Genomic DNA, 12,565 nt, shown 5'->3' on the forward strand with positions numbered 1-12,565 from the left:
CATAATGCATAAAAATAAGCTCACAAACACCATGTAAAAGGTAAAAAAAACTTATGCCTTAAACAGCCGCTGAAGAAAAATCTGAATGATAAACGAAGAATAAATACCGTCGTAAAGGTTCGCATGAGGATGAAATGTTCCAGAAGTGAGATAAGTTACATCGAAAAACTTTTGCTGTTATACAGATATTTCCGCCTAAGTGGATCAATTCAGATCGAGGAATTGAATGTGTGTTATACAAGAAAACGTTAATTTGCGATGAATATGACTATACTGCAGTATGGGATAAGCTATTCATGACCACTGGCATAGATAGACATATTCGACCGCTCCAGGGTATAAATATTGTCACATGTACAAGTAAATCTTACAACCATTAAAATATTTTAAAACCCACGTTTTTATTCAAACTTAAAAGAAGAAAATAAATTGGGCCTAAAGTCTCACGAGTTAATTTTTCAGATAAATGACTAATGTTAAAAGGCATAAACGGACTAGGAGCTTTGGAGTGATATAAATTCATCATCATATTTATTTGAGATTTTATTTGCTGTGTTAAAATTAATATTCACAGAAATAGGTAGTTCCAATCAGTGCTTTTAAAACTTTCGGAACTAAAATTGGATCGATGATCTTCATACACAACTGATTCAAGTCTTCATCTTCATCGATGGTCTTATAGAACAATTATTTGTAATCTTTGTCATTTGTAATATTTGATTCAAGGGTTTGAAATATTATGTCAACATAGATGTCCACCGTTCGACCTTTGATATTGTTCTTTGAAAAAATAATAATATTTAACTCTCTAATTCCTCTGAATCAAATATTTCTAACAACTAAACTGAAATTAATGGTTTAAGTAGCATGGTTTTATTCTACGGTGGAGTTCCAATGGTTTGATCGTAAAAAGGGGTAGTGAACCATTTGCTTTATTAATAGCTTAAGCGAAATGCATCGAAGTGGCATCAGGGGATGACAAGTCCCATTAAAAAGCAATAGCCGTTGAATTGAATCAGAAGGAAATCTGCGCAGATAGAAAAATGGCATGAACTGAGCAACAAAAAAGAATCAATAAAATAGAAAGTTTTGGAAACAGCGAAAGAAGTTGAAATACAATACTATTTCATTCAAAATTTTATTGGCAAGGAAAAAGTACAACTTCAATGCTCTTGGAATAAAGAAAACATAGCCAATATCTTTGTCAAGCCTTAAACCAAACAAAGTCCCATATATTCATATATATCCTAAGCATCATATTATTTCACAGTACCTGATGATGATACCAATATTTCTGTTGAAATATGGACTACGTACAATTTTTTTTCTCCTTTAAGACATTCAGTACCTCTTAATCAAATATATTTTTTTTGCATCTTGAAATCGGTATAAAATTGTTGAAAATGGCTGAAGCAGTGGCATAACCTCGAATATGTTTGGGGGGGGGGCTTTAGGGGGTAACCCCGCCTAGGCAATGATGGGTCCGGGTCCGAAAAGTTTTGAAAAATGACATGCCTGAAAATAAATTACATTATTTCGGCTCTTGGCAACAGATGCAATCATTATGTGTCAAAACTTGACAATATTTTTATTTCTTTGAGGCTTTGGGGGTATCCTCACACCCCCCCCCCCCCCCCATAGTTACGCCACTGGGGTGAAGTGTACCCAAAGGACGGGAAATTACACATGTTTACACATAATGATCATGCTTTAAGAACTAATTATAATTGACGTGCTTAAACTTTAGTCAAAGTGTAACTAAATACAGTGAGGATAGAGGGTGATCGGAGCGATAATCACTCGATGCGCAATCGGCCATATTGTAATTAGTTAATTGTGGTCGCTAAGTAGTAAGCAATCATTTAAGATTTGATGACATATTGTTGATCGTAACATTCATATGTATTCCATTTCTTTATTTACTGGTTCCTGGAATATATTAGATCTGATGCGTTACAACGCAACGAGCATATATTTGAGTGATTCGTTCCCGTACACACAGGATGTGCATTCGTTGCCGTAATTTGAAGCGTAATCTTAAATGAGAACTGCCAACCTTAAATATGACTGGAGTGATTCTTCAACACGGTTTATCAAGAGAACATAATTTCCAATTACACCTTACTGAGCACTCCCATATTAATAATTACCGCCAGGGAACCATCTTATTTCAGACAAGACAATCCAAAAGTGCATATTTACTTACTCCTTTGCAATGATTAGTGTAGTGTATTTGCAATAATTATGATTAGTTTTTTGAAATTGGGCGCCTAATTAGATTGATTTCAAGATCGCCACTACGGAATTTTTCTAACTACGGAAAATTTCCGTTAGAAAATTACTATGGTGTATCCTCATATTTTCCTCTCTGTATATCCTTACTCTGTGGCTCAATCTTCGACAATGGAGACCATTGCTGCGTTTCCATAGAGCTCAACCACACCGTAGACAGGATGCGGAATATTGGAGAAAGCTGGTCCCTGATCGACGCCATTATAAAAAAAATGAAGGGCCCCTGTATTAGTCCTCTTCACAGCAGCTCTATCGCCAACCTGAATGGAAATAATTACTATGTAATCATGTGTGAATGAAAGATTTCTCTTTGAAGTAAGTACTATTTACAGATTCCCGAAAACAAGGTGGTCTCTTAAAATGGCAGAATAATAGATAAATAAATTATAATGCACTGGGACATTGTCCCTTACGTGCATTCTTACTGCTAAACAAATTTTTTAGATCCATATTACGGTGAACATAATTTTAAAAAACACATATTAAAGTATGTCACAGATGAGTAAATGCATCATCGTAAGTGGTGATATACATGAAAAAAGTTGCATGTAAAATAATAAAGGAAAATTTATTTTCCCATACCAATACTGTAGGAACAGTAATCAAGAATAGGAACCATAAAGGTATAGAGTTAGGAGTAGTTAAGGAGAGGATGCAATACGGCCTTTGAAGAAGGAAATGAGTGCATAACTGAAATAACATAAACCAAAATCTTACATTCATTGCGTCCAAATTTTTCCCATAATTCTTCAAATGTACTGCTCCATTAAGATAGGAATTGGAAACGTACCACGCCCAGGACTTGTTACTAAAATGATTAAACATTTTAGGCATATTAACAAATGGAGAAGAAAATAAAGGCTTAAAACGATTTCATAAATGGTAAGAAATAAATCTGTGATTCGTATAATATTAAATATAATTTAAATCATATACCGCTTTCACCTACATCTTATACTTACATTGGTATGTTAACTTAATATGGGCATCAACGCTTAAGAATGCATGCCAGGATTTATAGGATAACAGATCGGAAAGTAACTCACGATTATTTTTTTCTCCCCTGCTATTGAAACCGGAGTGTTTCAATTTCACAACTATATAGTCTGAAGCATCTGCTATTGTGCGTATTTTGTTTTCACGCGCACCTCTACCGAGAGAAGCCTGTATTATGAAACAAACATGGCGCGCATGCTACTGTCGTCCACGTGTGAAGAGTAGCGAAGTGTGGTTCGATATTTTAGGGCCATATGGCATTAACCGAGTAAAAATTCACAGGGACACGCGTGGAGTGTGTGGGGACAGCAGTCTGGACCGTAGCAATGTCTCCAGGTGGTCTGCAATCGTTAAAGAGGGCCGCATGAACCTTAGTGATCCGCCACGCTCCGGCCGTCCGGTAACAGTTTCAACTGCGCAGAATGTCCGCCACATTGAGGCAGCAATCTTGTAGGACCAGCGTGTGTATCCACGACCCTTATCGCTGACGTTCAGCATTTCGTATGGTGCAGTGTTCGAAATCGTTAATGACTCTGTTGAAATTCCGTATCATTAGTGCTCACTGGGTGCCTCAGAACCAGACAGATAACCTCAAGGGTCAGTGAATGATGACAAGTTTGGATGTGGACAAGCACCCATATTTGGGTGGGAGGGGCTCCAGCATCCACCATACAGTCCTGACCTGGCACCAGAATAAAGAATACATATTAAAGAATGTCTCCGATGAGCAAATACATCATCGTAAGTTGTGATATGCATGAGAAAAATTGCATGTCAAATTAGTGTTAAACAAAGGAATAATGGAAAATTTACTTTCCCATACCAATACCGTAGGAACAGTAAGCAAGAATAGGGAACATATAAGTATATATATTTAGGTGTAGTTTTGTAGAGGACGGAATACGGACCTTAACGGTGGACAATGTCCACTGGACATGAGTGCATAACTGAAATAAGACAAACAAAAATCTTACATTCATTGCGTCCAAATTTTCCCCATAATTCTTCAAATGTACTGCTCCATTAAGATAGGAATTGGAAATGTACCACGCCCAGGACTTGTTACTAAAATGATTAAACATTTTGGTAACAAGTCCTTTCATCTGTTTGGTCCCATGAAAAAATTCCTGGCCCGCCAACACTTTGCGACGGATGCGGAAGTGAAATCAGAAGATCGCAGATGTCTATACTCCCAACAAAGGGACTTCTACGAGCAGGGCAAATTGAAACTGCGACCACAATGGAAGAAATGGTATGATAAAATTGCTGACTATCTATAAAAGTAGGCCAAAGAGTTAATTAGTTATTTTTTCGGTTTTGGTAAAGCGAGGGTGCAAAATTGGAAAGCCTTTTTTAAATTATGTTATAACTTGCTTGTTTTCGAATTGAATTTTTCTAAATTCATGAAAAAAACTCACAAAAATAGTAACTATTTCAACCGCTCTTGGTTTTATGCTAAATTTATCGTTTACTCCGTAAAAATAAAATAGTAAATCATACATTGACACTCTGATTAGGTTTTCAAAATGTGCTGGTAATGTGGAAACATGTATTCTTGCTATCATACTGTAGAAAAGTGAAATATCAGATCATCTACTTATTATTCATTGAAAAATCAGCGCAAAGGCTTAAAAAATAGCAATTTTCAATAAATATTCATTTGCAAAAGTCACAAATGTAGTTATCATTTTCACAACTGTAGCACAAGATACGTCCTTCTTTTCTCTTACGGAAACATCCGCTTTTATAAGAGATTGGCCTTCCCAATTTTCTCATTTACACTTGGGTCAATAATCTTCATCGGCTTCTGAAACTGACGAAAAGGTGATGTAGTCGACAGGTTACATTTAGGTGACGGAGATGTGGAAACGTTTCCATATTTACCCCAGAGTTGTGCTTCCACATTACCAGCATAAGCATAAAGAACCATGAAGCTAAAAGTATGCTACATTTTCCAGGCAGTAGGTTACTTAATTACACCAGATTGTTGCATGTTTTATGCTTTACAATAACTTATATAGCACTGAGAAATATCTCGGTGGACTAGATGATTAAATTATACTTAAAAACTTACCTCACAAGTTTTACAAGTGAAGAGAAACTTGGAACAAGTATTTCACAGATAATAAACCATGAGTTGACTGTCATCGTTTCTACAGGCTTACTAAAGAAGCAGGTCAAGAAGTTGATGCGGTCACCGCTAGCCTACAGTACCTCCCAAGCCCTAAAGGCTATGCTTCCACTTTACCAACATGCTTCCGCATTTGCACTAGTCCCTCTACAAATTAAACTTTTTGGAAATAAATATTGTGCCTTACTTTCCGATCATCGCTCGTGCATATCTATGATTCGCATCAGTGCGTGATAAAAACGTGTAATACTCACTCAATGCTGTTGATGTGCTGAGGAATTTGTGGAAAATCGTTTGGGGAAGTAGTAGTGACTCCAATGGCCAAGCAATGAGGAAATTTGGTCTGTCTCTTCTCCAATTTTACTTCCAATGTCTCGTTAATCTCGAGGGGACGATGTGTGAAGACGACAGCATGCTCGCTCTGATCAATACTGCGTTAATAACGCGGTCAAATTATGGAATTTCATGGAATAAATTTTCATCATTATGAGTGTATCGTTAAAAAGAGAAACCAAGATCTCACATTCATTGCGTCCACATTTCCTCAATAATTTTTCAAATTCACTTCCCCCTGAAGATAGAATTTTAACTCCCAATCATTTGATACACAAGTATCAGCCGTGTTCCAGAACCTGTCTCGATCTTGAGCCCTCAATCCTTCTCGGTGTTTAAAATCTCAGACACGAATGTTGTTACTATTTTAGAAACTTACTTCAAATAAACTCACTTGAGCAAAATTAACTGTGATATAATAGGGTAGTTTCCTTCATCAAAGAAAACGAAAGGCATTGATTGCAATTCTTTAGCCACCATTATCGTATTCATAATATGCAAATTATTTGGTTGTGGAAATCCCAGTTTAGACGAATGTTAATGGTCATTTTTAACCTCATTTGAAAAGGGCTAGATTGTTTGCCATGCGACTGCCATGCCACTCCACGTGACTTCACAGGGGCCTAGATGCTATTCGAATAGTCAGGAGTTTTATATCGCCTGAGATTACCAATGCATGCATGAGGCAAGAGCTCAGGGAAACAACTCTTAGTAATTACCTATTAAAATTGACTAAGGACGGAAAGTTTCCTTAGTTTGACAGGGCATTAATAGTCATTATTTAAGCCAAGCGCTACCTGCTAGCGGGGTACTCTACGCCACCGCCATGATCGGCATCAAGCAGCCTACATTGTAGCGGCGTCCATAGCCTCGCACCCAGGTGGCCTCAATTTTCACTTTTCATTTAATCGCGAAAAATATATATCGTCATTTAATAATCTAATGGCCTGAAATACGTACTCCAGGACTAATAATCTTTCGATTTAGGCAATAAAAAAATTGGAAACCACCCTATTTACGAAAACATTCATTTATCAAAACTATTTTTATTCATTCTCTCCTATTATCGAAAAACTAGCGGTTATGGAGTACAATATTTTGCATATGCAACACGTGGAAATATTTTTATGAGAGGTTTAAGCGTGAACTGTGTGACTCAATATGAATTGGGATACTGGTGAGGTCTCGTAATATCAACTCAGCATTCGAGACGAAATTCAGTGGGAATCAAGACTTAAGCAACGTTCTGGAATGTGGCTTTATGTTTCGATTTTTTTGGCAATGATTGTTCTAGATTGATAAATAATCAATAAACAATAATGATAAATAATTGATCAGTGGACGCGATGCAGAGTCAAGCATCTAATATCTAATACAAACTTGAAGTGCACCAGTTGACATATGACATGAAAATATTCTCATTACTCGTGGTGTGATTTAAATGTTACGATTGAATTCACAGTTACTCTTGAGAAATCTCATCTTACTTAATCTTGCGTGCCTGAAGACCATTGTTCAAGACGGCAACGTTGCTACCGCATTTGTGGTGAAAAAATAACTCTTTCTTCTTAATACTAAGATTTTCCTTGGTTACGGATGATGAAAGACCTTGAGGAAAAAAAAGTTATCAGCGTATGAAAAGCAATGAAAAAAACAGCATGCATAGTTTTGAGAACTGATAATAGTAATAATTAAACGGGTTTATTAGTTCGAGATTGATCAGTCTTGCTTCTGACTCAACAATCCTTTGTTTTTCTCTCTTCACCAGGCACTATCATAACACAAAACATTAAAAGAATTGCATGGCACATTGGGCACGAAATGAGAGACGGAAGTTAAGTTTGGAATATGATAGAAGGAAAAATTGATGAAAAAGTCCTCAATGGAATACCAAGGGACAAGTTCCTCGAACAGATCAATAAGGATACATGAAAGAATAGATTCAGTGAGGTAGAGGAACTAGCTTGCTTTAGGGAGGAATGAATGCCACTCTGAATGCAATGTGTACAATGAGATTTACTTGTAATCCTTGCTTCAAAATATCTAAGCTGATACATCGCTCCAGCAAATTATATTGTCTTCGTAAGCGTTACACGTAAAAATGTGTATGTATAATGTGTGGTACATATTCAAATTTTCCTTAAAGATTAAAAAATAGCAGAAAAAGTTAATAATATCTAGTAATTGAAGCTTTTCTGGATTTAATTTATAAGGAAAAAATTATTTTGGGAAGTATTTAGAAATTCATGCAGTTAATGGTCAATAGAGGTCTTGAGGAGATAGTGCTGGAAGAGGATTTTGAAGATAAAATGGGCGCTAAGGGTTAGAAGTGGGATGGTGTCTTGAATAATTGGGAGAAAGGGGGAATTGTGTATCGCTGTGCGCCAAAGAAGTACATGGTACATTGGGTACGTAATGAAACATAGACGAAAGCCATCAGAGGAAGACCAAGGGACAAGTTCCTAGGACAGACAAAGAAGGATACGGGGAAAAATAGACTCAGGAAGACAAAAGAACTAGTTAGGGACAGGGAGAAATAGAGAGTTGTAGTATGTACACCAAACTTGGGATATCAATGGTACATGTCTCCAAGGCGCGCTTTTTTTAGTGGCTGCCAACTCAGGCGGCTATTTTCTTTGACCAAGATGTGCAAAAGATTGTTGTTCGATATGAAAAGTGCCCTAACCCATTATAACCCAATGTTGCTTGTAAGGAGAATCAAATATGCATGAATTTTCAGCTATATTTGGGAAATGTCTGAGCTACGAATTATTTTGTGGTGTTAATTTAAATGGCGAAATATTATTCTGCATTGATAATTGTGATCGAGTGCACAATTTTAAGTTTTCAAAATGATAAGTATTGAAATTTGATTTCTCCCAGAAGCAGCTCGAGGTTCTATTAATTAAACGGAAAATTAATTGAAGGAATGGGTTTTCATTTAAGAAGAAAATTGTTCCAAAAAATACGGGTATTTTTTACATTCAAAAAAGGTACTTTACAAAAAAATCATTATTTAAATCTATTTCCCTAAAATTTATATGGCATTACCTGATAACACTCCACGAATCTGAAGAATCTTCTTTCCCCTACATTCAGCCACGTCCTGCGACAGTTTTAGTGTCAAATTATTGTTTCCATCGGAGTCGGCGTCTCCTTTGTTGATAGAGAAGCTGGTCGTCCAGTCTCCTGTGCTGTTTCTATGGCTACCTATAAACAAGCTGACTGCACTCAGTGACTCTTTGTCGATCTTGCATTCTTCATCTTCAGCGTAAGTCAGCAAGAGTAAAGATGACAGGCAAGTGAACAAGAAAGCGAGTTTATTTGTTTTCATGACGAATGTGATTATTATAAATGCAAGCCTCCTTGAAGTGGCTTTCAGACCAAAATGACTGTTAGCGTGTTCTATGGATCACAGCAAACGAGGATAGCTTATATACTCATTAAGGTCATAGATTTATCGAATTAGCGATATTAGGCGAACTGCTTAATGTCACTCACATTGACCCTTAAGAATTATGATGACAGATATTTACTTCAAGGAGAAAAAATTAAATACGGAGGAAAAAATCTCCGAAGAAACTGACCTTACTAGTGACTTCATAACCAAGACCCTCTTATCGTGTTTAAAGGACTGAATAAGGCCTTGGCTCTGCGATATGGAAAGTAATTATCCTCAACTTTAGGTCTCTTGTCTATCAACCCACAGTTTTCTAAATAATATGCAAAAACGAATACAAATTTATGCTCACGTCATGAAATTAAAAGAAAAAAATTATGTGAATTTGAATGGGTCATATACATATGCATACTACAGCAATCCTAAGATTGATATAATGCTGTCCCCATTCCAAGCTTGTTATTTCATTTCCCTTAGGCTTTTCTTTCTTTCATTCTCCCTGAGTATCTTCGCCGTATATCTTTAATCTATCCTATAGTTACTAGTCCCTCGGTTTTCGTGTGGGGTCTAAATTTACATTGGAGATATACTGGTTAGCCGTAAGTCAGATAGTAGGAGGAGAAGAAATTATAACGGGAAGAATAATCTGAGGCAGTATAAATTCCTAAAAAGAAATATGTGCAAGAACATACGGTGGGCATGACTTAGGTGGTGGGATTATTCTGCCTGTACCTAAAGTCATTATAAACTGTAAGCCGCCCGGACGATATCCATCGGATATTTAAATAACGTTGATAATCCTAAACATGTTATTATTACACAACCGATATTTTGACAACGTTACATAGATACCATATTTGTAACATCCTCCATTGTTGTAAGTTGTAAAGATAACATTTCATAGGCATCCAACTTCAAATATCCGTGATATTAAATAATTGTTGTTACAAACAGTATCCATATGTAGCATATTTTCTATGCAGTATTGAAGAGCACACATGTTTTGTTTGTACGTATGTCTGCGGATTACCATAAACCATAATAAGCACACCCATTATCTAATCATTAGATGTTGTGAAGATATCACTGTTGGACGTTTCTGCAACGTTGTTCTGAGGGTCCTCTGGATATTTGACAGATATCCATACAACCTCATGGGATTGACATGGATATTGCACGGATATCATATGTTAACGCCGACAATGTTGTCTGGATGTTACAAATTTCCCTTCTCTTCGATCTTCATCATTGCCGCTTTGCTACTTCTTTCATAATTACTTTCTTCACTAACATCAGAATTTCAACGGGTACCTATCACTGTAATTTCAAATAAATAAGTTAATAAGTAAATAATAAAAAAAGTTTTATTTTCAAATAGGGTAGGTAAGTTTTAATTTTAAATTCACATAGGTATCTTTCGATTTATTGACATTCATGGTATTAGCGGGGAAGCTGTGACGGATGAGATCGGCTCACCCCGCAGCAGGCTAATCTTCTCCCAATCGCGAGACTTTTAATAATTGTTACTGGACTACATCTACCAGGCAAACCGTAACAAGTTTAAAAATATAAAGTGTTAAATTAGGCCCAAAGAAAAAGTGAATAGTACCCAGGGTTAGTGAAACATTTTGAGCTAATAAAAAATCGGTGAGTTGTGTCAGTCACAAAAATCAGGTATCCAATTCTGTCACTCTTCCATTGGACCAGAAACTTGTTGTGATTACTTTGACAAATATAAGTTTCAACAAGACAACCTTTAAGGCAGTTAACAACGGACTTCAATTATGGACCTATTCCTCACCCCACAACCATCCCATATTTCCACTATTTAGCTGGAACAGACCTGGCTATCCTTAAACTCCCTTAGGATTTTGCTGAAGAATTGCGGGCCGAATTTTCCTGCGTTTTAAGTCCCATCAAAACCTAATCTAGCGAGAGAGAAAAGATCAGGCATCTGGGCCTGTGCATGGAAAGGGGAAATTACCATGTCGCTATCTGAAAAAATAATTCGCGGGGAAAGATATACATGTTATTTTAGCTGTTTGCTGAAAAAATGATGTGACGATCTTGCTATGGTGAAATCTATAGATTCGGTTTTCACGTGGTGAAAATTCAAGCTGAATTGAAAAAAAAACCTTTGTATATTTCCACAGAATTTTTATTGGCACTTAATTAAAGGTAACAATAAAAATTCTGGTGATATTAACAAAGGATGTATATCTTCTTTCAACTTTCTATGATACCCTAGTACGATTCTAATCTATCGATTGAACTTACTTTTGTTAACTCACGGACCGTTTACAACCTGAATTCAGGACCCTCTATGATGTAATATAGATTGGTGAAAATTTCTCTCCGAAATTGTCTACATGACTCTGATAAATTATTTTTGCTCATTTATTAAATTTTTCTCGCATATACCTACAATGAATCGCACTTCATTCATGGAAAAATATTTAGAGATAAACACTTAGATAAAGCTGTGCTAAGAATTTCCACCCGTTCACTAAATTCACTGCAGTGACGGATTAAAATTAATAGCCATCCTAATTTATGAATGAGCTTTAACTATTGATGTAGCATAAATAGAGAGTAAGTTAGGGCCGAAGTAAAGAATTTGATTTGTGTCATAAGTATTTCAGCGTAGGTGTGAGACTAACCTAGTTGATAGACCATTTACCTTGTACAATAAAAAAAATTCCTTTTAATTTTTCTGCATAAATAAGCCATATCCATTTAATGTCTTAAAATTATTTTACCGTGTCTTCGGAGAAAACTTAATGCGTTACTTCGTCATTATTGTGAGAAATTAGATAGTTTGTATCATAGAAAGTCTAAGGTCTAGAAAGTTTTAATTAGAGTACGAGGAATGTAATTTATTAGAAAATATATTTTTTCTGCCTGAAACGGTGAGGTAAGGCATTTGGTGCATGAACTCATAAAATATAACATCATCGTCCGATGAATGAGACATCATTCTAATTGGCTGCGGGCTTTGCTGGCATGCCCCTTATCAATTCTTATTAAAAACAACTTATTTTCGGAGGTCTGCTTGTGAAGACTGCACAGCAGAGAAAGTAGGTACGTCAAACTGCGGCAATTATCTTGATAATTTGATATTAAACATGCATAATGCCATTAATTTTTAAATAAATTCATATTAATGCTTCATATTTTACCCTTAATTAATTTATAGTGAACTAACGAGAAGTATCCGTAAATTGTTTATGCATAGTGAAGACCTCTAGTTGGATTTTGCGCAAAAAGAATGCAGCTTATTCTTTTCGGTAGCTCAGCCTTTTATTTTTCTTTACTTTAGAAAGGCACGTAAACTAGAACTACAATGGTGATAACAAACTGTTTACAAACATCAACTGTTACTATATCTCCAACACCTCTATGGTTCGAAACAT

The 12,565-nt window shown here is 36.0% G+C and overlaps 1 protein-coding gene across 1 annotated transcript; it reads right to left on the minus strand.

Annotated features, from left to right (window-relative positions):
- Positions 1 to 1,122: 1,122 nt before the first annotated feature.
- LOC124164024 (neuralized-like protein 4) lies at positions 1,123 to 9,135 on the minus strand. The gene is made up of 5 exons (XM_046541174.1): positions 8,804 to 9,135; positions 7,240 to 7,360; positions 5,674 to 5,850; positions 3,010 to 3,100; positions 1,123 to 2,552 (listed from the first exon to the last, which is right to left on the minus strand). The coding sequence occupies exons 1-5, from the start codon at positions 9,084 to 9,086 to the stop codon at positions 2,391 to 2,393; spliced, it is 834 nt and encodes a 277-aa protein (XP_046397130.1). The 5' UTR covers positions 9,087 to 9,135; the 3' UTR covers positions 1,123 to 2,390.
- Between the last annotated feature and the right edge of the window lie 3,430 nt (positions 9,136 to 12,565).

This window comes from Ischnura elegans, chromosome 8 (genome assembly GCF_921293095.1).
Source record: "Ischnura elegans chromosome 8, ioIscEleg1.1, whole genome shotgun sequence".
NCBI lineage: Eukaryota > Metazoa > Arthropoda > Insecta > Odonata > Coenagrionidae > Ischnura > Ischnura elegans.

Excerpts from the sequence above, each read along its gene's own strand:
- LOC124164024 (XM_046541174.1), bottom strand. The coding sequence starts at position 9,086 with ATGAAAACAAATAAACTCGCTTTCTTGTTCACTTGCCTGTCATCTTTA. Across the intron at positions 5,851-7,239 it reads CTTCAGGCACGCAAGATTAA|TATTGATCAGAGCGAGCATG; the intron begins GTAAGATGAGAT and ends TTATTAACGCAG. Across the intron at positions 3,101-5,673 it reads CAGCACATCAACAGCATTGA|TAACAAGTCCTGGGCGTGGT; the intron begins GTGAGTATTACA and ends TAATCATTTTAG.